This window comes from Oncorhynchus mykiss, chromosome 12, assembly GCF_013265735.2.
Source record: "Oncorhynchus mykiss isolate Arlee chromosome 12, USDA_OmykA_1.1, whole genome shotgun sequence".
NCBI classification, from domain to species: Eukaryota; Metazoa; Chordata; class Actinopteri; order Salmoniformes; family Salmonidae; genus Oncorhynchus; species Oncorhynchus mykiss.
In genome coordinates, this window is record NC_048576.1 from 10,603,013 (window position 1) to 10,630,957 (window position 27,945).

Consider the following 27,945-nt stretch of genomic DNA (forward strand, 5'->3'; position numbering starts at 1 on the left):
GAGGGCCAGATTGGGAATTTATCCAGGACACCAGGGTTAACACCCTTATTCTTATGATAAGTACCATGGGATATGTAGTGACCACAGAGAGTCAGGACACCAGGGTTAACAACCCTACTCTTATGATAAGTGGAATATTTAGTGTCCACAGAGAGTCAGGACACCAGGGTTACCACCCCTACTCTTATGATAAGTGGAATATTTAGTGTCCACAGAGAGTCAGGACACCAGGGTTACCACCCCTACTCTTATGATAAGTACCATGGGATATGTAGTGTCCACGGAGAGTCAGGACACCAGGGTTAACAACCCTACTCTTATGATAAGTGGCATGGGATATGTAGTGTCCACAGAGAGTCAGGACACCAGGGTTAACAACCCTACTCTTATGATAAGTACCATGGGATCTTTAGTGTCCACAGAGAGTCAGGTCCATTTAACATCCCATCTGAAAGACAGCACCCTACACAAGGCAATGTCCCCAATCACTGCCCTGGGGCATTGGGATATATATTTTTGTAGACCTGAGGAAAAGGTGCCTCCAGGGACCAACATGGACCCTGCTTATCTTCAGAGACAAGCCAGCAGTGGGATGCAGCGTGGTATGGTTCTCTGGAGGGTCCAACCACCTCTCCTCTCAGAGCACTGGGATTAGGGGACAATAATGACCTAGCTGACACAACCCAGAGAGAGACTGAGAATGTGGCATGGGGTGTTCAACTAAGAGGAGAGGCGTACGCTGTAAGACTAAAACATTGAAGGTAAAGACAGAAAGAGAAAAGGTACAGACTGAGTAGTGTTTTTAATAGTGTAGTACCACAGTACAAAGTACTAACATAGTACCAAGAGGCTACTACAGGCTACTTGATAGTAGGAAGAAGACATACCATGAAGACGTTACCAGAGAACCACCTAGTCTACACCTTACGTTAAGTAGCCAGCAACTGAGCTAGGCTAGCTGTACTGAGCAGGTTCAGGGTGGCTGGGTCAGCTAGCTAACATTTCAATAATACACTCCAACTTAAATTTAACCTGCTGAGGAGAGAAAGTTAGGCTTGCGCCTGTGTGACAGTAGGCTGCCAGCCAGTGTGTGTGTGTGTGTGTGTGTGTGTGTGTACGTGTGAGTGTCTGTGTGTGTGAGCAAGCCAGCCAGCGAGCCAGTCAGTCAGTCAGCAAGCGAGCGAGCCAGCCAGCGAGCCAGCCAGCGAGCCAGCCAGCCAGTCAGCCAACCAGCGAGTCAGGGAGCCAGCGAGTCAGGGAGCCAGCCAGTCAGTCAGCCAGCGAGTCAGGGAGCCAGTCAGCCAGCCAGTCAGCCAGCGAGTCAGGGAGCCAGCGAGTCAGGGAGCCAGCCAGTCAGCCAGCGAGTCAGGGAGCCAGCCAGCGAGTCAGCCAGCCAGCCAGTCAGCCAGCCAGCGAGTCAGGGAGCCAGCCAGTCCCTGTGTGGGTCATTCTATACCATCGTCTGAGGGCCTGTCACACGCAGCGTACCTGTCAGCTCGGCACCACCACAGCAGAGCAGTGAGCCAAAGGGATCCTGTTACTCACTCCTAGCCGGCACCAACCAACCAGGCATGCCACCTCCAGCTTTGAACCCAACCCCCACCACTACTCGCACGCACAGGGACTCAGATACAACACCTAATCCCGCTCTGACCCTAGCGCCCCCACCCCAGACTCAAGCGTGAGACACAAGAGATACCTTTTCACCCCACCAACTCCACAGCCTCTACCCCAGCCCCACAGCCTCTACCCCAGCCCCACAGCCTCTACCCAAGCCCCAGAGCCCCTAACCCAGCCCCACAACCTCTACCCCAGCCCCACAGCCTCTACCCCAGCCCCACAGCCTCTACCCCTGCCCCACAGCTCCTACCCCAGCCCCACAGCCCCTAACCCAGCCCCACAACCTCTACCCCAGCCCCACAGCCTCTACCCCAGCCACACAGCTCCAGCCCTGGCTCAAACCCTGATGCCTAAACCCCAGCTCCAGCCCTGGCTCAAACCCTGAGGCCTCCAGTCCTGGCTCAAACCCTGAGGCCTCCAGTCCTGGCTCAAACCCTGATGCCTAAACCCCAGCTTCAGCACTGGCTCAAACCCTGAGGCCTCCAGTCCTGGCTCAAACCCTGAGGCCTAAACCCCAGCTTCAGCACTGGCTCAAACTCTGAGGCCTAAACCTCGTCCCCAGCCATTGTCTTTAGCTCTAGATCCAGTCCTGGCCAACAGTCTAAGCCGTTCAGGCCATCTCGTCCCTCTGCTCCACTACACATGCAGCTAGTGTAGGCAGCCTAGTTTGCATTTGTGACCAACCCTGCTTTCCAGGACAACAGAAGGCCAGGGATGGGGCCGGGGACAGGGGCGAGGACGAGCCTCTCACCAGATTATAATCCTATCCAGAGAAGAACAGTTACAGTAACTAGAGTGTCTTCCTCCCACCAGATAATCCAGACCAAAGCACTAGTCTGTCTCAACATATAGTCTTGACCAAAGACCATGATCAGATCATAGAGAGAGAGAGAGAAACAGAGAGAGAGAGAGACAGAGAGAGAGAGAGAGAGAGAGAGAGAGAGACAGACAGACAGACAGACAGACAGACAGACAGACAGAGAGAGAGAGACACAGACAGACAGACAGACAGACAGAGAGAGAGAGAGAGAGAGAGAGAGAGAGAGAGAGAGAGAGAGAGAGAGAGAGAGAGAGAGAGAGAGAGAGAGAGAGAGAGAGAGAGAGAGAGAGAGAGAGAGAGAGAGAGAGAGAGAGAGAGAGAGAGAGAGAGAGAGTGAGTTTTGGGGATGTTATTTTCTGCTCTAGTCCTCCTTGTATTGATTGTTTCAATTATTTCATGTAGTGCATATAGCAGCTGTACCCTCCTCCCTATCTTCTGTAAATATGTCTGGGGAGCAACATAAAAAGGGCAGAGTGAGTGAATTAAAAGGTCAACATGGAGCCTCCTGGGGAGGCCATGTTTCTTTTGTGAGAGCCCCGGAGGGTGTACAGTTTTCTTCCCATGCCAGAGAAATCAAGTCCTTGGCTCCAGGCGCCCGGGCCCTTCCCTTCCCCTCCCTCCCTCCCTCCCTCCCTCCCTCCCTCCCTCCCTCCCTCCCTCCCTCCCTCCCTCCCTCCCTCCCTCCCTCCCTCCCTCCCTCCCTCCTTCCCTTCCCTTCCCTCCCCTCCCCTCCCTCCCTCCCTCCCATGCCAGAGGGAGGAGAAGAAGAGGGAGGGAGAAAGAAGGCTGGAGTAAGGCAGGAGGCTGAGGATGGAGTCAGGCAGGAGGCAGAGGATGGAGTCAGGCAGACAGGCTGCGTTGGGTTAATGCCTGATGCCTGCAGTCTTTAGGTTGAGCACTGCTGGCTCCTGAATGGCGGATTTTCATTCCACATACAAAAGAACCATGAAACAAACAGAATGAGAGGAGAGGAAGACACCAGCCACTTCACTATTTCAGAAACAACTGATCTCTCCATCCTGCCTGATACACACTGTGACCACAGGCTAAAACCTCCATGCACTCCTAAATGAAAAACCCTCTGTTTATACACCCAGCCAGCCAAGCAAGCCTATCTCAGTCCCCAATCTAAAAACACTCTATCTGGAGACCACCCCCCCCCCCCCCCATCAGGACCCCAACATGAAAAACCCTTTAAAGTCTCTGTAATGAGAGAGAGCGAGAGAGAGCGAGAGAGAGCGAGAGAGCGAGAGAGAGAGAGAGAGAGAGAGAGAGAGAGAGAGAGAGAGAGAGAGAGAGCGCACCCGGCCTCACCCTACTAGAATCCGAAGTCAAATGTCTGCTGTTTGCTGATGATCTGGTGCTTCTGTCACCAACCAAGGAGGGCCTACAGCAGCACCTAGATCTTATGCACAGGTTCGGTCAGACCTGGGCCCTGACAGACCTGCACCCTGACAGACCTGGGCCCTGACAGTAAATCTCAGTAAGACACTGTTGCCCTACAGCACACAAAAAAACGATACATACCTTGGCCTAAACATCAGCGCCACAGGTAACTTCCACAAAGCTGTGAACGATCTGAGAGACAAGGCAAGAAGGGCCTTCTACGCCATCAAAAGGAACATGAATTTCAACATACCAATTAGGATTTGGCTAAAAATACTTGAATCAGTCATAGAGCCCATTGCCCTTTATGGTTGTGAGGTCTGGGGTCCGCTCACCAACAAAGAATTCACAAAATGGGACAAACACCAAATTGAGACTCCGCATGCAGAATTCTGCAAAAATATCCTCCATGTACAACGTAGAACACCAAATAATGCATGCAGAGCAGAATTAGGCCGATACCCACTAATTATCAAAATCCAGAAAAGAGCCGTTAAATTCTACAACCACCTAGAAGGAAGCGATTCCCAAACCTTCCATAACAAAGCCATCACCTACAGAGAGATGAACCTGGAGAAGAGTCCCCTAAGCAAGCTGGTCCTGGGGCTCTGTTCACAAACACACCCCACAGTGCCCCAGAACAGCAACGCAATTAGACCCAACCGAATCATGAGAAAACAAAAAATAATAATAATAATTGGAAAGATAAATACTGAACAAACTAGAATTTTATTTGGCCCTAAACAGACAGCCTTTACCAACCATCTAACAGACAACCTTTACCAACCATCTAACAGACAGCCTTTACCAACCATCTAACAGACAACCTTTACAAACCATCTAACAGACAGCCTTTACCAACCATCTAACAGACAACCTTTACCAACCATCTAACAGACAACCATCTAACAGACAACCTTTACCAACCATCTAACAGACAGCCTTTACCAACCATCTAACAGACAACCTTTACCAACCATCTAACAGACAACCTTTACCAACCATCTAACAGACAGCCTTTACCAACCATCTAACAGACAACCTTTACCAACCATCTAACATATAACCTTTACAAACCATCTAACAGACAACCTTTACCAACCATCTAACAGACAACCTTTACCAACCATCTAACAGACAACCTTTACCAACCATCTAACAGACAACCTTTACCAACCATCTAACAGACAACCTTTACCAACCATCTAACAGACAACCTTTACTAACCATCTAACAGACAGCCTTTACCAACCATCTAACAGACAACCTTTACCAACCATCTAACAGACAACCTTTACCAACCATCTAACAGACAACCTTTACCAACCATCTAACAGACAGCATTTACCAACCATCTAAAAGACAACCTTTACCAACCATCTAACAGACAACCTTTACCAACCATCTAACAGACAACCTTTACCAACCATCTAACAGACAACCTTTACCAACCATCTAACAGACAGCCTTTACCAACCATCTAACAGACAACCTTTACCAACCATCTAACAGACAACCTTTACCAACCATCTAACAGACAGCCTTTACCAACCATCTAACAGACAACCTTTACCAACCATCTAACAGATAACCTTTACCAACCATCTAACAGACAACCTTTACCAACCATCTAACAGACAACCTTTACCAACCATCTAACAGACAACCTTTACAAACCATCTAACAGACAACCTTTACCAACCATCTAACAGACAGCCTTTACCAACCATCTAACAGACAGCCTTTACCAACCATCTAACAGACAACCTTTACCAACCATCTAACAGACAGCCTTTACCAACCATCTAACAGACAACCTTTACCAACCATCTAACAGACAACCTTTACCAACCATCTAACAGACAGCCTTTACCAACCATCTAACAGACAACCTTTACCAACCATCTAACAGACAACCTTTACAGCATGTTTGTGTTCATGTTCCCTTGGAGGGTATAGTAATGACAGAGCTTCATCCAGCTTTAGATGGCTTGGCCCATTGTCATCCACTGATGACATGATTACCGCCTCACAAGAAACAGGCGGAAACGTCTTAGCTCGGATCCTCATCCAAGGCAAAACCACGAAAAGCGCAAACACACACACACACACACAAACTAGCCGGTGCTCCCTGAAGCAAACAACGTTTTCTGTTTTGGATTACATCAAACAACACAGATAGGAAACAGAAGGAGAGGAGAAGAGGAGGAATTCATGTGGACCTCTAGGAACACGCCTTCCTTCCTTTTTACAGCTAAGAGGGGAAGAAGAGGCCAGAGACCATGACCAAGGGAGGGTGGGGGCCCCTCCAGCTAGCCAGAGCATCATGACCAAGGGAGGGTGGGGGCCCCTCCAGCTAGCCAGAGCATCATGACCAAGGGAGGGTGGGGGCCCCTCCAGCTAGCCAGAGCATCATGACCAAGGGAGGGTGGGGGCCCCTCCAGCTAGCCAGAGCATCATGACAGAGGGAGGGTGGTGGCCCCTCCAGCTAGCCAGAGCATCATGACAGAGGGAGGGTGGTGGCCCCTCCAGCTAGCCAGAGCATCATAACAGAGGGAGGGTGGTGGCCCCTCCAGCTAGCCAGAGCATCATGACCAAGGGAGGGTGGGGGCCCCTCCAGCTAGCCAGAGCATCATGACAGAGGGAGGGTGGTGGCCCCTCCAGCTAGCCAGAGCATCATGACCAAGGGAGGGTGGGGGCCCCTCCAGCTAGCCAGAGCATCATGACAGAGGGCGGGTGGGAGACAGAAAGATAGAGCAACAGAAAGAGTGAGAGAGATAAATTAAAACCATGGCCTTGCATCTTACCTGAGAGCCCCACAGGGGCCGAGTAGGTAGTTCCTCCAGTCTCTGTGGATGAAGGCCCCGAGTCTGGAGAATCTGAAAGGAAAGAAGGAAGGAGTGTGAGAGAAGGGGAGAGAGACAGAGGTAAAATACAGTGTGTTAGAATGAGAGACCAACCACAGTTTGAGCAGAGAGCAGCTGTGAGAGCTGTCAATCACACAGGCTAAATGAAGACCCACTGGACCACTGGGGTCTGGGAGTCTTTCAGTCAGTTCAAACAGCTAGCCAGGAGCACTACCCTCACAGATCCACAGACACTACTGCTAACTCACTACCTACACTATATTTACAGCAGTATGTGGACACCCCTTCAAATAAGTGGATTCGGCTATTTCAGCCACACCAATTGCTGACAGGTGTGTAAAATCGAGCACACGGCCATGCAATCTCCATAGACAAACATTGCCAGTAGAATGACCTTACTGGGCCTACCCTTAGTTCCAGGGAACGGAAATCGTAACGCTTTGTGGGAACAGTTTGGGGAAGGCCCTTTCCTGTTTCAGCATGAGAATGCCCCTGTGCACAAAGCGAGGTCCATACAGAAATGGTTTGTCGAGATCGGTGTGGAAGGACTTGACTGGACTGCACAGAGCCCTGACCTCAACCCCATCGAACACCTTTGGGATTAATTGGAACGCCGACTGTGAGCCAGGCCTAATTGACCCAACATCAGTGCTGACCTCACTATAGCTCTTGTGGCTGAATGGAAGCAAGTCCCCACAGCAATGTTCCAACATCTAGTGGAAAGCCTTCCCAGAAGAGTGGAGGCTGTTATAGCAGCAAAGGGGGGACCAACTCCATATTAATGTCTATGATTTTGGAACGAGATGTTTGACGAGCAGGTGTCCACATACTTTTGGCCATGTAGTGTATCTCACTGCTCGTCTTTCTGGTGAAATAACATACAATATACCATACCACCAGGAAGAGACAGAAGTATAGCCACACCACGTCTTAACAGCCCTCTAACAGAGAGTACGACTAGTCCTGAGAACTGAAGGGGAAGGCATCCAACACAAACCACGACTAATCCCATAATCCTCAGCAGTCTCTCCTCAGAGAGACAACTAGAGCGGCCATTTTGGTGGAGGGAGAGAGAGATGGAGAGAGAGAGGTAGAGAGAGTTGCTGGCTGACAGCAGGACCTGGCAGGTCTCAACACACCACATAAAACACACAGCAGTGCCCCTGCTCTGCTACTTCTCCCAGTCCCAACCCCGGAAAACCAACCAACCCTTCCAACGCAATCACGTTTTCCTTTTTTTTCTTCTCTCCAAAAGTCTCAGAGGGAGGCCCAGAATAAATAAATGACTGGCTTGGAGGGAAAAGAGGCTTTGCCCTAAAAAAAACATGTCTGACTCCATTGTATCCTAACACTACTTTACATATCAGAGCCTGGTTCCGTCCCAAAATGGCACCCTACTCCCTATAAATAGACTACCTTCGACCGGAGCCCTATGGGACTCCCTATAGGCCCTGGTCAAAACTAGTGCACTACAGTGCCTTGCGAAAGTATTCGGCCCCACCATCCCCACTGTCAAACATGGTGGTGGCAGCATCATGGTTTGGGCCTGCTTTTCTTCAGCAGGGACAGGGAAGATGGCTAAAATTGATGGGAAGATGGATGGAGCCAAATACAGGACCATTCTGGAAGAAAACCTGATGGAGTCTGCAAAAGACCTGAGACTGGGACGGAGATTTGTCTTCCAACAAGACAATGATCCAAAACATAAAGCAAAATCTACAATGGAATGGTTCAAAAATAAACATATCCAGGTGTTAGAATGGCCAAGTCAAAGTCCAGACCTGAATCCAATCGAGAATCTGTGGAAAGAACTGAAAACTGCTGTTCACAAATGCTCTCCATCCAACCTCACTGAGCTCGAGCTGTTTTGCAAGGAGGAATGGGACAAAATTCAGTCTCTCGATGTGCAAAACTGATAGAGACATACCCCAAGCGACTTACAGCTGTAATTGCAGCAAAAGGTGGCGCTACAAAGTATTAACTTAAGGGGGCTGAATAATTTTGCACGCCCAATTTTTTCAGTTTTTGATTTGTTAAAAAAGTTTGAAATATCCAATAAATGTCGTTCCACTTCATGATTGTGTCCCACTTGTTGTTGATTCTTCACAAAAAAATACAGTTTTATATCTTTATGTTTGAAGCCTGAAATGTGGCAAAAGGACGCAAAGTTCAAGGGGGCCGAATACTTTCGCAAGGCACTGTACATATGTAACAGAGAGTGTATCAGAGCTAGTCTCTAATAGGAATATACAGGTTAGCAGGATGCACTCCATCAACCCCAAAACAATGAGTGAGACAGGAAATAGCCCCAGCCTTGAAAACTGTGTACAGTAAATTTTCTTAATGGCATGCTAGCCGACAGAGGAAACTCTCTCTCCCCGGTCTCCGTTGGTCTCCCCCTGTCCCTGCTGAGATGAATCTCCAGTGCCTGCTGAGATTAACCCCCCTGTCCCTGCTGAGATTAACCCCCCTGTCCCTGCTGAGATGAACCCCCTGTCCCTGCTGAGATGAACCCCCTGTCCCTGCTGAGATTAAACCCCCTGTCCCTGCTGAGATGAACCCCCTGTCCCTGCTGAGATGAACCCCCTGTCCCTGCTGAGATGAACCCCCTGTCCCTGCTGAGATTAAACCCCCTGTCCCTGCTGAGATTAAACCCCCTGTCCCTGCTGAGATGAACCCCCTGTCCCTGCTGAGATGAACCCCCTGTCCCTGCTGAGATTAAACCCCCTGTCCCTGCTGAGATTAACCCCCTGTCCCTGCTGAGATTAACCCCCCTGTCCCTGCTGAGATTAAACCCCCTGTCCCTGCTGAGATGAACCCCCTGTCCCTGCTGAGATGAACCCCCTGTCCCTGCTGAGATTAAACCCCCTGTCCCTGCTGAGATTAAACCCCCTGTCCCTGCTGAGATTAAACCCCCTGTCCCTGCTGAGATGAACCCCCTGTCCCTGCTGAGATTAAACCCCCTGTCCCTGCTGAGATTAAACCCCCTGTCCCTGCTGAGATGAACCCCCTGTCCCTGCTGAGATTAAACCCCCTGTCCCTGCTGAGATTAAACCCCCTGTCCCTGCTGAGATTAAACCCCCTGTCCCTGCTGAGATGAACCCCCTGTCCCTGCTGAGATTAAACCCCCTGTCCCTGCTGAGATTAAACCCCCTGTCCCTGCTGAGATGAACCCCCTGTCCCTACTGAGATTAAACTCCCTGTCCCTGCTGAGATGAACCCCCTGTCCCTGCTGAGATGAACCCCCTGTCCCTGCTGAGATTAAACCCCCTGTCCCTGCTGAGATTAAACCCCCTGTCCCTGCTGAGATTAAACCCCCTGTCCCTGCTGAGATTAACCCCCCTGTCCCTGCTGAGATTAACCCCCCTGTCCCTGCTGAGATGAACCCCAAGTGATCTAATAGTGATGCCACCAATAGGAGACGTAGCAGCAAGGGATATGTGTAATTGATCTTCTATGTAGTGTTTATAACTCCTCTATGTAGTATTATAAAACCTCTATATAGTATTATAACTCTATGTAGTATTATAACTCCTCTATGTAGTATTATAACTCCTCTATGTAGAATTATAACTATATGTAGTATTATAACACCTCTATATAGTATTATAACTCTATGTAGTAATATAACTCCTCTATGTAGTATTATAACACCTCTATGTAGTATTATAACTCTGTAGTATTATAACTCCTCTATGTAGTATTATAACTCCTCTGTGTAGTATATTACTCCACTATGTAGTATTATAACTCCTCTATGTAGTATTATAACTACTCTATGTAGTGTATATAACTCCTCTATGTAGTATTATAACTCCTCTATGTAGTGTATATAACTCATCTATGTAGTATTATAAGTCCTCTATGTAGTATTATAACTCCTCTATGTAGTATTATAACTCCTCTATGTAGTGTATATAACTCCTCTATGTAGTATTATAACTTCTCTATGTCGTGTAAATAACTCGTCTATGTAGTATTATAACTCTATGTAGTATTATAACTCCTCTGTGTAGTATTATAACTCCTCTATGTAGTATTATAACTCCTCTATGTAGTGTTTATAACTCTTCTGTGTAGTATTATAACTCCTCTATGTAGTATTATAACTCCTCTATGTAGTGTTTATAACTCTTCTGTGTAGTATTATAACTCCTCTATGTAGTATTATAACTCCTCTATGTAGTGTTTATAACTCTTCTGTGTAGTATTATAACTCCTCTATGTTGTATTATAACTCCTCTATAAGACGACTACTACTGTCACATCAGATCCAGTCATGAAGCTTTTCCAGTCTCAGCCTCTCTAGGATCAGAAGGACTCTTAAAACACCAGGGAGCTAGGGGAGGGAAGGAGAGGAACTGACTCTATCGCTGGCTATGCTGTCTCTGACTGGCTGACTGACTGGCCTGCTGGCTGGGCTGTGTCTCAGTGTCTAGCTGACTGACTGACTGGCTGGCTGGTATTCAGTAATGATACATTCCATTCTATACATGTCAACGGACTCTGTCCTACACCTTCCATCACCAGAGCCTGAGAGCAGAGCAGAGCACAGCCCCATTAGGCAATGCAAGACTACTAGCATTACTGCCTACAAATTAGAGACAGGATTCTAGCCTGGTTCCAGATATGTTTGTGCTGTCTTGCCAACTCATGAATGACCAGTAGTTGGAAAGACAGCACCAACATATCTGGGACCAGGCTAGTTCACGCCTAGGCTAGACCAGCCCCGGTACTGTGGTCAACCTAAAGAGATGCAGGGCCACGGTGAAACAGCCTGCCTCTCTTTCATGGCTGTCCAGGAGGCAGGCCTGGTTTCCTGGGCACGGTTCACTGACCACAGGCCTGAGGTGGAGCTCATCCAGAACCAAGATCTGGAAGATTCAGTCAGAGAGAGTGATGGAGAAAGAGAGGGGGGCGGTGTAAAACAGAAACAAACATAAAATATGGAGGAAGAGTTTGAAAGTGTAAGTAAGTAACAGAGAGAAAGAGAGAGAAAGAGAGAGAAAGAGAGAGACAGAGAGAGAGAGAGAGAGAGAGAGAGAAAGAGAGAGAGAGAGAGGGGGGGGGGGGAGAGGGAGAGAGGGGGGAGAGAGAGCAAGATGGAGGGGGGAAGAGAGAGAGAAAGACAGAGAGAGGGGGGGGAGAGAGAGAGAGAGAGATGGAGGGGGGAAGAGAGAGAGAGACAAAAAGACGGAGAGGGGAGGGAGAGAGAGAGAGATAGAGAGATGGAGGGGGAAGAGAGAGCGAGAGACAAAAAGAGGGAGAGGGGAGAGAGAGAGAGAGAGAGAGAGAGAGAGAGAGAGAGAGAGAGAGAGAGAGAGAGAGAGAGAGAGATGGAGGGGGGAAGAGGGAGGGAGAGAGAGAGACAAAAAGAGAGAGTGGCGAGAGCGAGAGATGGAGGGGGGAAGAGGGAGAGAGAGACAAAAAGAGAGAGAGGGGAGAGAGAGAGACAAAAAGAGAGAGAGGTAGGCAGCAGCTTCAAACACTGTATGATTCATTTCCCAGGGAGCTAAAACAAACTAGGTATTACCACGGCAGCTTTGGTAATGACCGTGGAGAGACAGACTGACACGTACATCTGATTTCTGTTCCATAAAGAACCCCCCCCCCCCCCCCCCCCCTCCCTCGTCTCTTTCTCACAAACACTCTCACGCTCTCTTGTTTAGATTTACGCATTCAGCAACAGACACTGAAACATAAGTCTGACTCCCTTTGGTGTTTTTATAGCTGAATGATTATATAATATAGTCATAAACTTCAGACATTGGAAACATCAATGAACTACTAAACCCTTAGTACTGACTCTTATTAATATGAAGTGATTATTAACCACATGTCCTGTTGGCTAAGTGTCCACACACACTCGGATCTGTAGTGCCCATGACGTGGCAGTCATTCAGTGGCAGTCATTCAGTGGCAGTAATTCAGTGGCAGTCATTCAGTCAGTCCGTCTATTGAACTTGACCAGCGAACGACCAGCTCTGGGTCCAGTAAGGCTTGATTGTCTGTCTGTCCCTCGAATGGATCCTTGTCCTTGTTCTACATGTTCAGTACTTGGTTCTACTGGTTGTGCAAAGACACTTACAAGGGCCTTACAAGATCATGCTCTTAACCCCAGGGGAGTCAAAGTTGACATTACACACACTATAGAACCCAAGGGCAGGCAGAGAAAAACCTCTTTCTACTACATAGCTATGCCTGTCATCATCAATAATATATACTATGTGTTATATCTGCTGGGGTATTCCACCTATTGTGAGTGACGAGGCACAGCATTGCTACGAAGACCCGACCACCATGTAATCTATTTGATAATGTGGCCAGTGGAACACTGTGGTGAGGAGTCAGAGATGTTAGTTAGCATGGTAATGTGGCCAGTGGAACACTGTGGTGAGGAGTCAGAGATGTTATTTCGCATGGTAATGTGGCCAGTGGAACACTGTGGTGAGGAGTCAGAGATGTTAGTTAGCATGGTAATGTGGCCAGTGGAACACTGTGGTGAGGAGTCAGAGATGTTAGTTAGCATGGTAATGTGGCCAGTGGAACACTGTGGTGAGGAGTCAGAGATGTTAGTTAGCATGGTAATGTGGCCAGTGGAACACTGTGGTGAGGAGTCAGAGATGTTAGTTAGCATGGTAATGTGGCCAGTGGAACACTGTGGTGAGGAGTCAGAGATGTTAGTTAGCATGGTAATGTGGCCAGTGGAACACTGTGGTGAGGAGTCAGAGATGTTATTTTGCATGGTAATGTGGCCAGTGGAACACTGTGGTGAGGAGTCAGAGATGTTAGCATGGTAATGTGGCCAGTGGAACACTGTGGTGAGGAGTCAGAGATGTTAGCATGGTAATGTGGCCAGTGGAACACTGTGGTGAGGAGTCAGAGATGTTAGCATGGTAATGTGGCCAGTGGAACACTGTGGTGAGGAGTCAGAGATGTTAGTTAGCATGGTAATGTGGCCAGTGGAACACTGTGGTGAGGATTCAGAGGATTAAAAAGAGCTATAGTGGACACACACACAAGGACTGAAGAGGACAGATGCCTGACAGACAGACAGGGGAATTCCCTCTGAGCCAAGGGAGCCGTCAGTCAGCATCTCCTCTAGTTCTATATAGTCTGACTCATCTCCTCTAGTTCTATATAGTCTGACTCGTCTCCTCTAGTTCTATATAGTCTGACTCGTCTCCTCTAGTTCTATATATAGTCTGGCTCGTCTCCTCTAGTTCTATATAGTCTGACTCGTCTCCTCTAGTTCTATATAGTCTGACTCGTCTCCTCTAGTTCTATATAGTCTGGCTCGTCTCCTCTAGTTCTATATAGTCTGACTCCTCTCCTCTAGTTCTATATAGTCTGGCTCGTCTCCTCTAGTTCTATATATAGTCTGACTCCTCTCCTCTAGTGCTATATATAGTCTGACTCCTCTCCTCTAGTTCTATATATAGTCTGACTCGTCTCCTCTAGTTCTATATAGTCTGACTCATCTCCTCTAGTTCTATATATAGTCTGACTCGTCTCCTCTAGTTCTATATAGTCTGACTCGTCTCCTCTAGTTCTATATAGTCTGACTCGTCTCCTCTAGTTCTATATAGTCTGACTCGTCTCCTCTAGTTCTATATATAGTCTGACTCGTCTCCTCTAGTTCTATATATAGTCTGACTCGTCTCCTCTAGTTCTATATAGTCTGACCCCTCTCCTCAGCCACACTCCACTCCATTGTCCTGTTAATATCTGTCCTCTCTCTAGTCTCTATTGTCTTAGACTGAAACCTCCAAGAATCCCAGCTGCACATGCCTTCCTCTCCTTTCTTTCCCACTGTTCAATGAAATATATTTTCTCCTTCTCTGCTCTAGGGGGAACTCTGCCCTGGGCTTTTCCTCCTTCTCTCTGTTTTCCTTTCCTCCATCTCTCTCTCCGCATCTTTCTTCCCTCTCTCTGTCACTCCACATCCCTCCCTCTCTCGGTGTCTTCCTTTCTTCCCTCTCTCTCTCACTCCACATCCCTCCCTCTCTCGGTGTCTTCCTTTCCTCCCTCTCTCTCTCCGCATCTTTCTTCCCTCTCTCTCTCACTCCATATCCCTCCCTCTCTCGGTGTCTTCCTTTCCTCCCTCTCTCTTTCTGTCTCCCTCCATCTCTCTTTCTTCTTTCCACCTCACCACAACCAGAGGAGAGACTAGAGAGTGTGTGTGTGTGTGTGTGTGTGTGTGTGTGTGTGTGTGTGTGTGTGTGTGTGTGCGGCACTCCAAAAAGACCAGTTGAAGTGTAGTAGACATTAGTGAAGCCTCGCAGGAGGCTGCCTCCCTAACCATGTCATCCTACCCAGCTAGCCTCGCAGGAAGCTGCCTCCCTAACCATGTCATCCTACCCAGCTAGCCTCGCAGGAGGCTGCCTCCCTAACCATGTCATCATACCCAGCTAGCCTCGAAGGAAGCTGCCTCCCTAACCATGTCATCCTACCCAGCTAGCCTCGCAGGAAGCTGCCTCCCTAACCATGTCATCATACCCAGCTAGCCTCGCAGGAGGCTGCCTCCCTAACCATGTCATCCTACCCAGCTAGCCTCGCAGGAGGCTGCCTCCCTAACCATGTCATCATACCCAGCTAGCCTCGCAGGAAGCTGCCTCCCTAACCATGTCATCATACCCAGCTAGCCTCGCAGGAGGCTGCCTCCCTAACCATGTCATCCTACCCAGCTAGCCTCGCAGGAGGCTGCCTCCCTAACCATGTCATCATACCCAGCTAGCCTCGCAGGAAGCTGCCTCCCTAACCATGTCATCATACCCAGCTAGCCTCGCAGGAGGCTGCCTCCCTAACCATGTCATCCTACCCAGATAGACCCAGTCCAGAGAGCAGACCCAGCGGTGAAGTCCCTGGGACGTTAGGCCTGTCCCAAATTTCACCATATTCCCTATATAGTTGACTGTTTTTGGAAAAGGTCAAGTCAAAAGTAGTGTACTATAGAGGAAATAGGGTACGTTCTCTCTGTGCGGTCTGGTCAAAGTCAAGCAGAAAACCCCAAAACTGTCTGATTCATAAAGGAGTGGCTCGCAGCCACCATCGAAAAACACTTCAACTGACTTCAGTAGCTGGTCCTTGCTTAACTTCCCCTCTTCATTCACTATCTATTCAATTATGATATATTTTTTTAGCCTTTATTTAACTAGGCAAGTCAGTTAAGAACAAATTCTTATTTACAATGACAGGCCTACACCGGCCAAGCCCGGACGATTGTGGGCCAATTGTGCACCACCCTATGGGACTCCCAATCATGCCCGGTTGTGATACAGCCTGGATTCGAACCAGGGTGTCTGTAGTGACGCCTCTAACACCGAGATGCAGTGCCATGTATCATATGTATCTAAAGTTTAACATAGACATGACAGGGGCGGCAGGTAGCCTCGTGGTTAGAGCATTGGGCCATGTCCGAAAGGTTGCTAGATTGAATCCCTGAGCTGACAAGGTAAAAATCTGTTGTTCTGCCCCCTGAACAAGGCAGTTAACCCACTGTTCCCCGGTAGGCCCACCACTGTAAATAAGAATGTGTTCTTAACGGACTTAAAATAAACATTGATCTGCCCATATTAGAGACTTGGATGAGTCTCATGATTGTCTATAGCTGCAAACACAGCAGTTTAATCTCCCAACTTCCCTTTTTGGCAGACAAATACTGTTTTAGAAGGAAGTCTATTATCTCAAATATATATATATATATATATATATATATATATATATATATATATATATATATATATATATTTGAGATAATAGACTTCCTTCTAAAATGGCTCACAGACCTAATGACAGGCCTGCATGGACACACAAAAGCTCTACGCACATGCACACACACACACATAGCAGTGTGACACTCCCAAACCCTCAGCCATAATCTACAGTCAGATTCATTCAACAGATAAAAACATGGCTCCATAAATCTTTCTGTTTTTCCCCTTGTGTTTCTGATCCACATTTCCCATAAGCTCTCTCCCCTCCCTGCAGACGGCACCACCCCTTCGTACACACACACACACACACACACACACACTTGCGTACGTGTGTCCTGTGTGTGTGTGTGTGTGTATATGTTACCTCCCTGTGTGTGTCTCCTCTCTCTCCTCTGGTGCCAATACTGTTTATCTGTCCTGCTAGGTCACCCCCTCCGGCCAAAAGTTTGTGCAGACAGACAACCACTGCAGAGCTGGTGCCAGCCTGGAATGGGCCCTGGGCCTGGCTACCCGCCATTTTATTAAAGGGCCCTGGTCGGCCCTGGCAACCTGCCATTCTATTAAAGGGCCCTGGTCGGCCCTGGCTACCTGCCATTCTATTAAAGGGCCCTGGTCGGCCCTGGCCTTGGCTTCCTGCCATTCTATTAAAGGGCCCTGGCCTTGGCTACCTGCCATTCTATTAAAGGGCCCTGGTCGGCCCTGGCCTTGGCTACCTGCCATTCTATTAAAGGGCCCTGGCCTTGGCCCTGGCTACCTGCCATTCTATTAAAGGGCCCTGGTCGGCCTTGGCTACCTGCCATTCTATTAAAGGGCCCTGGTCGGCCCTGGCTACCCGCCATTCTATTAAAGGGCCCTGGTCGGCCCTGGCCTTGGCTACCCGCCATTCTATTAAAGGGCCCTGGTCGGCCTTGGCTACCCGCCATTCTATTAAAGGGCCCTGGTCGGCCCTGGTTACCCGCCATTCTATTAAAGGGCCCTGGTCGGCCCTGGCTACCTGCCATTCTATTAAAGGGCCCTGGTCGGCCCTGGCTACCTGCCATTCTATTAAAGGGCCCTGGTCGGCCTTGGCTACCTGCCATTCTATTAAAGGGCCCTGGTCGGCCCTGGCTACCCGCCATTCTATTAAAGGGCCCTGGTCGGCCCTGGCTACCCGCCATTCTATTAAAGGGCCCTGGTCGGCCCTGGCTACCCGCCATTCTATTAAAGGGCCCTGGTCGGCCCTGGCTACCTGCCATTCTGTTAAAGGGCCCTGGTCGGCCTTGGCCTTGGCTACCTGCCATTCTATTAAAGGGCCCTGGTCGGCCCTGGCTACCCGCCATTCTATTAAAGGGCCCTGGTCGGCCCTGGCTACCCGCCATTCTATTAAAGGGCCCTGGCCCTGGCTACCTGCCATTCTATTAAAGGGCCCTGGTCGGCCCTGGCTACCCGCCATTCTATTAAAGGGCCCTGGCCCTGGCTACCTGCCATTCTATTAAAGGGCCCTGGTCGGCCCTGGCCTTGGCTACCTGCCATTCTATTAAAGGGCCCTGGTCGGCCCTGGCCCTGGCTACCTGCCATTCTATTAAAGGGCCCTGGTCGGCCCTGGCCTTGGCTACCTGCCATTCTATTAAAGGGCCCTGGTCGGCCCTGGCTACCTGCCATTCTATTAAAGGGCCCTGGTCGGCCCTGGCTACCTGCCATTCTATTAAAGGGCCCTGGTCGGCCCTGGCGCTGCCCAGACAGCCCTCTCTCAGTCTGACTAGCACCATAAATCAAACATAACATTTCCATATCCTCACAGAAGTATTTAGAAATTACCAGGCAAAACTTTAATGTTGTTGTAATAATGTTGCTATAAACTTTGTTGTAATAACATTGTTATAAAATGTATAATATACAGTTATCTTTTTCACAAATGGTAAATAACTATTAAAAAATATATATATTAACTTGTATTGATTTTAAGTGTATGACTGTGGAAAACCATACGCTGAAAAAATACAAACCACAAAAACCTTTACATTCATGAGAAAAATAAAACTAAACTCACCGGGTGGTTTAAGAAAGTCCATTGGATATCGGGAATAAGGAGGAGGGGGGGACTCTGAAATGAAAAGAAAGAAATAGACAGAAGAGAGAGAGAGAGAGAGAAAGGACAGAGCAAAAACAGAGCATGAGAAAAAGCTTCCAGGGGAAGATGAAACGTATGATAACAGTTGGCATTCTTTTTGGGAAACTGTTTGTGTTATCAGTGGGGGTTGGAGGCAGGGCAGGCAGCGAGGCAGCCATGCGGCGATTGCCTTGATATCTGACGAAGAGATAAACAAGGGGCGCCTGGCGCCAGCCTCTAGGCGGCTATCTGACTAGGCTCCGACTCAGGCTGTGGGAGATACGGGCCTCTTTGCTCACACCAGAACAGGACACTCCAATCGGAATCGCTGCCTGGCTGCAAGCAAACTAACTTGGTCCAGACTGACTGTCAAATACAACAAGATACATGGAGGTCAAGGATAGGAAATGTCAAATAATTGAATATTGTGCATCTTATTTGTTATTACACGTAGCCTTACAATAAAAGATGGTCACGTTCAATCAAATAAATGTACTTTCATGTGACAAGACCCTCCATGACTACTTCCTATAACTGTTTGAAGCCATCCTCGTTCACAATACTGTACAAGAGGGGTTTAATAAATGCATTCTACAGAAGATAATGGTATCGGAAACCTACAAATTAAGAGCAAGATCCCCTCTGCAGTTTAGAAAAACTAGGGCCAGTAACCTGAAAGGTTGCTAGATCGAATCCCTAAACTGACAAGCTGCCAATCTGGCCCTAAACAAGGCAATTATCCCGCTGTTCATATGCCCTTATTGTAAATAATACTTTATTCTTAAGTAATTGACTTTCATAGTTAAGAAAAGAAGAAGCTTGGCCACACCAATAAAAATACGTCTACCGTTTATAAATAATAAGGACATAATATAATTGCAACTGTTTTGATTTGTGAGGGGCCATTCAAAGCAAATGTTGAATCATTTCCCATATCCTAGATAGAAGAATTTATACATCTAACCTTAAGGAAATAGTGATTATGCTAACCGTTGTTCTGCTAAAACATCACACCAACCAAGTCTGACCTATAGCGTTGCAATTGACACAACCGGTAATTGTGTCTGGGAAAGTTTACATGCCAATCAATTTACCCACACACAATATTAAACAGTGTACCAGTGTAGTCTAGGTCTATATTTTTGCAATTGCTGATTTTTTTTCACGTTATAATCTATGGTTTAAAAAAATATATAAATAACTTACCGAGTTCACAAAGCCTGCTCATGTGGTGCGGATTGCAGCAAACGAGTTCTGGGTTAATTTCCCCATAGGATTCACAGCAAGACAGCCTTTTTAATTCCGAGCAATCCATGAGGTCCGGCCACCGAAACACTTTATAGAGCAGCAAGGGGAGGGAATAAGACTGCTGACCCAGTTTGGTGTCCACTTTGCTGGGTAGGAGCAGGCAGGGGCTCCGCGCACCCCCCTTTGACTCGACCGCTTGCAAGAGCCCCTCTAATTGTTTCTCTTTTATTTGTTTCAGTATCGAGTGGGTCAGGGATTTCAATTCAGCATCCGTTCCGGCGCTAGTTTTTCCGGCAACCTTCGTCGATTTACCCATACAGCAACCCCCGGATCCATGCGTTCGTGTATCCGCATCCCCGTCGCCCTCGACCGGCGCACGGCTCCTCCAGAGTCGCCGGACGAGCCCAGTTCGTTTGGTCCTAAACATGCGGGACGAAAAGAGGATTTCCCGGCTAAAAAACGAGCATGATGTACGCAAATCATGAAGATTCCGGGATCCGTGTACAGGCAACGACAAGCAGCCTGAGATAATAGTATGGAGAAACTAGGAGTTGGAGAAGGCAAGAAAATCTGTAGCATACGCAAGTCTTTAATAAAAAATAAAATAAAAAAAATCAACCCCGCAAAAAAAAATCAGGGCTCCAGTAGTGTTAGTAACCTTCTCTGTAAGGAGAAATGCACCATCACCTTAGCGGAGTTATAAACCTATAATGGTCCGCTCTAAAATGCAGCTATATCGAAATATAAACCTTTTTCAATGTAAGAACGTTGAGCATCTATAATAGAAAATAGCAGCATAAAGAATGTGTTACAACGTTGAACTACTGTGAACATGAAATGCTTCATTCGTTCCGTTCATTCAGTAGCCCATGTAGAAAGATAAACATTGTAACAGATGATATTTTACGCATATGGTTACGAGTTGGGTATCTGTGTAATTTGGGGCAGATAAATTGCCTAGTTAAATACTAGAATTAGGCTATATATCCATGAGGAAAAAAACGAAGCTGTCCAGTTTTCTTTAGAAAAAAAATTATCCACACAATCCTTGATCCGAGAGCAAAAAGGCTTCAACACAGGCTGTTGTCTACGATTTATCCCTTATCTTCTAAATATCATATCTGTCTGCACATGATGTGATCTTCAATATAGATTTAGACGTTGCGAGAGGACGAAAGGATCCCCTAAACAGATCCAAAACTAGGTAGCAAATCCAAAACTGGAGCCGCTTTAGTGCCAGACAGAAATCTGCCTTAGTAGGGCAGTCGCACAGAGTCCCCGTCTACCGTCCGTTGTACCAGAATTATATGTCGAAATATCCCTTTATAAATTAATCCAGACACTTATTGAATGAGGTTTCCGTAGACTAAGGAATAAAGCGATTTGAGTGGCGACAAAGAAGTGATGCGATCTTCAGAAAACGTCTGCGAATGACGCGAATAGTTGAAGAGCCCTTGCCTTCTCTAGCTCGCTATCTCTTTCTAACTCTCTGAGCTCTGTGTCTCCAGTGCGCATTGGCGCGCCCCGTCACGTGGGTGTCTAGACACCCTGTCGCTTGAAAAAAGTGATTGTGTTGCGCAAACAAGAGATCAAGTAGCTTAGGCTGCTACATACAGAGACATCGTTTTGGTAGGAAAGTTACATTTTCCAAAAGTTACAATGGAAAAACGTTGTAAATAATGCGAAAAGATGGCGTGGGAAATTAAACATGGAGCTAGAAAGGCTTTTTACTGTAGAAATGAAACACTCCCTCTGTCAATTCAATTCAAGGGGCTTTATTGGCATGGGAAAACAAGTGAGGACTCTCAGGGTAATATTTGACAAAACATTTGTTTTACTTTTTATTTATTTTGTGCCATATGATCACATTAATGAAGTAGGCCTAAATACAAATAACGATGATTTACGTTGATGATAATAGTCAGCTAATAATAATAACAATAACATTACTGATGATAATAATAATAACAACAATAACATTACTGATGATAATAATAACAACAATAACATTACTGATGATAAAAATAATAATAACAATAACATTACTGATGCTAAAAATAATAACATTACTGATGATAATAATAACAACAATAACATTACTGATGATGATAATAATAATAACAACAATAACATTACTGATGATAATAATAATAATAACAATAATATTACTGATGATAATAACAATAACATTACTGATAATAATAATAGTAATAACATGACTGATGATAATAATAATAATAACAATAACATTACCGATAATAACAATAACAGCAATAACATTACTAATGATAATAATATAAACATTACCGATGATAATAACAATAACATTACTGATAACAATAACAACAGCATTACTGTTAATAATAATAATAACAACAATAACATTACTGATGATAATAATAACATTACTGATGATAATAATAACATTACCGGTGATAATAATAATAACAACAATACCATTACCGATAATAATAATAACAATAACATTACTGATGATAATAATAACAATAACAATACTGATAATAATAATAACATTACCGGTGATAATATTAATAACAACAATACCATTACTGATAATAATAATAACAATAATAACATTACTGATAACAATAACATTGCTGATAATAACAATAACATTATTGATACTAATAACAATAACATTACTGGTAACAATGACAATAACAATACTGATAATAACAATAACATTACTGGCAACAATACCAATAACATTACTGGTAATAATAACAATAACATTACTGATAATAATAACAATAATAACACTACTGACAATAACAACAATACCATTACTGGTAACAATAACAATAGCATTACTGATAATAATAACAATAACAATAGCATTACCGATAATAATAACAGTAACATTACTGGTAACAATAACAATAGCATTACTGATAATAATAACAATAACATTACTGATAATAATAACAATAACATTACTGGTAACAATAACAATAACATTACTGATAATAATAATAACAATAACAATAGCATTACCGATAATAATAACAGTAACATTACTGGTAACAATAACAATAGCATTACTGATAACAATAATAACAATAACATTACTGATAATAATAACAATAACATTACTGATAATAACAACAATAACATTACTGATAATAACAACAATAACATTACTGATAATAATAACAATAACAATAACATTACTGGTAACAATAACATTACTGATAATAATAATAACAATAACAATAGCATTACTGATAATAATAATAACAATAACATTACTGATAATAATAACAATAACATTACTGATAATAATAACAGTAACATTACTGGTAACAATAACAATAACATTACTGACAATAATAACAATAACATTACTGATAATAATAACAATAACATTACTGGTAACAATAACATTACTGATAATAATAATAACAATAACAATAGCATTACTGATAATAATAATAGTAACAAAAATAAAACAATCCCTAATAATCATAAGTGTTGATATTGTAATAATAACATCATGACATCCACATTATTATCATTACTGTTATAGCTATTAGTGGTATATTAATATCATGTTTCCCTTTGAAGTTGAATAACCTAGTTGCATGTCTCTGAACCATTTTCCCATGAATGAGCTCAACGAACTATTGCCTCCCTCTGGTCAAAGAAAGTTATTACCCTGTGAAACCCATTGATGTATGTAATGTACAGGATGTAACCTTGTGTAAATTCCTCTGTCTGTTTCGGTCTCTATACGGGTGTCTATTGCAAGCTGCACCGGATCAACAACTACAATTCTGGGTATGTGTACTTGGCCAATCAAAGGGATTCTGATGTAGGTAGCCTACATGTTTAATAAACGTTGTTTATTAGGCTACAACAAGTTCACGGCTGTCGTACAACACATTTTGCTTTGACAATTCCAAACAGTTGGGATGTGTACCATAGAATTAGTTCATTTAATAGGATCTCTATGTTGTCGATGTGGACTCTCTTTACGTCAGAGACTGGCGACTGGTGCCAATCAGTACGGTAGATTAGTGACACTGTAGCCTCATCTCAGTCTGTCTGAGTAGCCTACCTCCAAGTCGACAAAAACACGGGTTAATCATATGGATTGGAGCACCGGTTGAGAGTTATGGGGGTTACAGCCATACTATTTCTGTTATTGTGCTGCATGGGAAAATGTAAACCTTCACTGGCCATTTTTTAAATACTGATACATTTCTGCATGATAATATGTAGCTTAATTAATGCATTTCTCTCAGAGGTAAACTAAATAGGCCTTGTACAAATTCACCAGAAGGTTTGATTGTCATTCATTTAAAGAACATGCTTTGAGGAATGGGCTTTATAAGGTGTGGGGAGTAGAGAAGACTAGCAGACAACCTTCCCTGAGTCCCCACCCCAAAGTCTACAGACTAGTAGAGCTTTCCTCCCCTGAGTCCCCACCCCAAAGTCTACAGACTAGTAGAGCTTTCCTCCCCCGAGTCCCCACCCCAAAGTCTACAGACTAGTAGAGCTTTCCTCCTCTGAGTCCCCACCCCAAAGTCTACAGACTAGTAGAGCTTCCCCCCCCCCCCCCCCGAGTCCCCACCCCAAAGTCTACAGACTAGTAGAGCTTTCCTCCCCCGAGTCCCCACCCCAAAGTCTACAGACTAGTAGAGCTTTCCTCCCCCGAGTCCCCACCCCAAAGTCTACAGACTAGTAGAGCTTTCCTCCCCCGAGTCCCCACCCCAAAGTCTACAGACTAGTAGAGCTTTCCTCCCCCGAGTCCCCACCCCAAAGTCTACAGACTAGTAGAGCTTTCCTCCCCCGAGTCCCCTGCTCAATGTTACACACCTCAAGTAAAATGAATGGTAACATCTGGTCCTTTAAACTGACTTGGTGGCCGCTGGACAGACAGGTTTGATTGACTCTGTGAGTGAACTGAAGAATGCCAGCGCTGTAGCCTTATTGTGTCCGATAGGCGGTCAGTTGGGGAGGGAAGCTGCGGACAGCAGTCCTATGTTCATTTAGGTGCCAGTCAGGCCAGGCCAGGCAGTGAGCGTCGCTGCAGGGCAGTGGGATGGATGATGGTAATGATGATGGGATGATGATGGGATATGTGTGTTTTGTTCGCGATGGGAGGCGCCGCGGCCAGTCAATGGCTCAAGTCTCATTGTTCCACCGGATTCCCCACTGGCGCCGCACGAGAGCTCGAGCTCAACCAACCCGGTCGGCAGCAGCCCGCAAACATTTTTTTATGTAGTCTGGAAGTAATTTACACCGCAACCAACCACTGTTCACAACAGAACAAGTTTATAGGAAACTGAAGCTATCTCTGTTCGTAATGAAAAAAAGTGGATTTCCACAGACTACTTGCAGGAAGTATTTTATCAAGTCGTTTTCATTTTGAATTGATAAAAACAAAATAATGTAGGTATGCCTATCCAATCTACTGATTAATATAGGATTATTCCTTCTATTCATACATATGCAAATACTCTCAATTTCCTTACAACAAAACTCAGTTTGAAATACAAAAGATAATCATTAACATATTTTAACTGTCGATAATCCATAATATCATTAAGGATGATTGATATTACGCGCATGTAGTCTATTTCGCATGCATTGGAAGTGGATAGCACAGTGTTGTAAGTGGAAATACATGATAATAATGTATTTCAGCCATGGAAAGTCTAGATAACCTTTAGTAATGTAATGTATTAACACACTGGACTGGTTTCATGCATAAGCAATTAAACAAAATTACTCCGCTGGAACAATCATGCACAGAATGTGATTAATATTTTATGTGACATGAATGGCGACCTATGCTTATGTCAAGCAACTGCACAGATAAGAGCGATAATAAATTAGGCGAACTTTAAAGTTGAATTAAAAAGGAGATGATTAATTATTTGATCTCAGAGCAGATAGAACCAAACTGCAAGCAAAGGAGAATAAAGAAAGACGTTCCATGGTTACCATAGTTACCACATTCTCATGCGGTAACCAAGGGTAGGCCTAGGCTGCAAAGTTGCATTGGTGTACTTAAGTTAAAATACTCTAAAGTACTAAAGTTTTTTTTTTGGTTCATCTGTACTTACATTACTATTTATATTTTTTACTTCACTATATTCCTAAACAAAATAATGTATTTTTTACTCCATATATTTTCCCTGACACCCACTTGTTAGATTTTGAATGCTACTTGTTAGATTTTGAATGGTTCAATTCACGTACTTATCAAGACAACCTTTCCTGGTCATCCCTACTGCCTCTGATCTGGCAGCCTCACTCAACACAGATACTTTTTTGTTGTAAATGAGTGTTGTAGTCCGAGTGTTGGAGTGTGCCTCCTTGCTATCACTAAATACAAATAACAAGAATAATGGGCCACCTGGTTTGCTTAATATAAGGAATTTGAAATGATGTATACTTTTACTTTTGATCCTTAAGTATATTTAAAATCAAATAATTTTAGACTTTTACTCAAGTAGAAATGTTACTGTGTGACTTTCACTTTTACATGAGTAATTTTCAATTAATTAAGCTATCTTTATTTTTACTCAAGTATGACAACTGGGTGCTTTTCCCACCACAGCAGTGTTACATGCTCTTGTACATTTTGAGTGCCAGATTTGTTTAAAGAAGTATTTGATGTATTTGCCTACATACAGCACTACAGAAGGAATGCAATGGAAATCGCAGACACAAACATCCTCTAACTGACCATATCACAGTTAATTACACTTTTTATTAAAAGGCAGAATTGCATCCATAATAAAGCACAGGGGAATTCCTCACATCACAAGACTTGCTTTGAGATTCTATGTATGTGCTGTATACCCAGATCTACATCTCATTTACATGTATAGAACATTACAGAACATGTATTTACATGTAAAAAAATGTATTGACCATCACTCATCTGAAAGAGAGCTGGAGAGAGACAGAGAGAGAGAGAGAGAGAGAGAGACAGAGAGAGAGAGAGACAGAGAGGGACAGAGAGAGAGAGAAAGACAGAGAGAGAGAGAGACAGAGAGAGAGCGAGACACAGAGAGAGACGGAGAGAGAGAGAGAGAGACAGACACAGAGAGAGAGAGATACAGATAGAGAGAGAGCGAGAGAGACAGAGAGAGAGACAGAGACAGAGAGAGAGAGACAGACACAAAGAGAGATAGAGAGAGAGAGAGAGAGAGACAGAGAGAGGTCATCGGTAAAGCTGATCTAAATAGGCAAAGCCAGTCCTAGCCTTGTCCATTAGCCAACATTGCAAAGCCAGTCCTAGCCTTGTCCATTAACCAACACTGCAAAGCCAGTCCTAGCCTTGTCCATTAACCAACACTGCAAAGTGCACTAAAATTTACTGTACACAGTTTTCAAGGCTGGGGCTATTTCCTGTCTCACTCATTGTTTTGGGGTTGATGGAGTGCATCCTAGCCTTGTCCATTAGCCAACACTGCAAAGCCAGTAGTAGCCTTGTCCATTAACCAACACTGCAAAGCCAGTAGTAGCCTTGTCCATTAACCAACACTGCAAAGCCAGTCCTAGCCTTGTCCATTAGCCAACACTTGAACTTTCGGTCTGTGAGTGATATACTGTGAGTGATATACCGTGAATGATCTACTAGATCAGCAGTCTGCAGACCCAGCATGTCTGTCTGCATGAGGTCACTGGAAGTCAAAGGTCATCTTGATTTATCATTGGCTGCGTAGTGTTGCCCGGGTTACGGTTTGGCCGGGGTAGACCGTCATCGTAAATAAGAATTAGTTCTTAACTGACTTACCTAGTTAAATAAAGGATAAATAAATAAAAAGGTGGAGATTAATGTTACAGGGTTTCTGGGACTCAATAGTTGAAGGAGTATGGACAGCAATTTATTTTTTAACATTTATTTAACTAGACAAGTCAGTTAAGAACGAATTCTTATTTTCAACAACAGCCTAGGAACAGTGGGTTAACTGGTCTAGGAACAGTGAGTTAACTGGTCTAGGAACAGTGGGTTAACTGGTCTAGGAACAGTGGGTTAACTGGTCTAGGAACAGTGGTTTAACTGGTCTAGGAACAGTGGGTTAACTGGTCTAGGAACAGGGGGTTAACTGGTCTAGGAACAGTGGGTTAACTGGTCTAGGAACAGTGGGTTAACTGGTCTAGGAACAGTGGGTTAACTGCCTTGTTCAGGGGCAGAACAATACATTTTTACCTCGTCGG

General features: G+C 45.1%; 1 protein-coding gene across 1 annotated transcript in view; it reads right to left on the minus strand.

The window, feature by feature from the left end:
• The window catches only part of smad7 (SMAD family member 7), a 46,382-nt gene extending 26,209 nt beyond the window's left edge, over positions 1-20,173 (minus strand). The window contains exons 1-3 of the mRNA XM_036936879.1: positions 19,705-20,173; positions 18,439-18,492; positions 6,634-6,705 (exon numbers count right to left, since the gene is read on the minus strand). Coding sequence (XP_036792774.1) covers positions 6,634-6,705; positions 18,439-18,492; positions 19,705-20,173 — 595 coding nt within the window. The remainder of the gene's footprint in view (positions 1-6,633; positions 6,706-18,438; positions 18,493-19,704) is intronic.
• Positions 20,174-27,945: the final 7,772 nt, after the last annotated feature.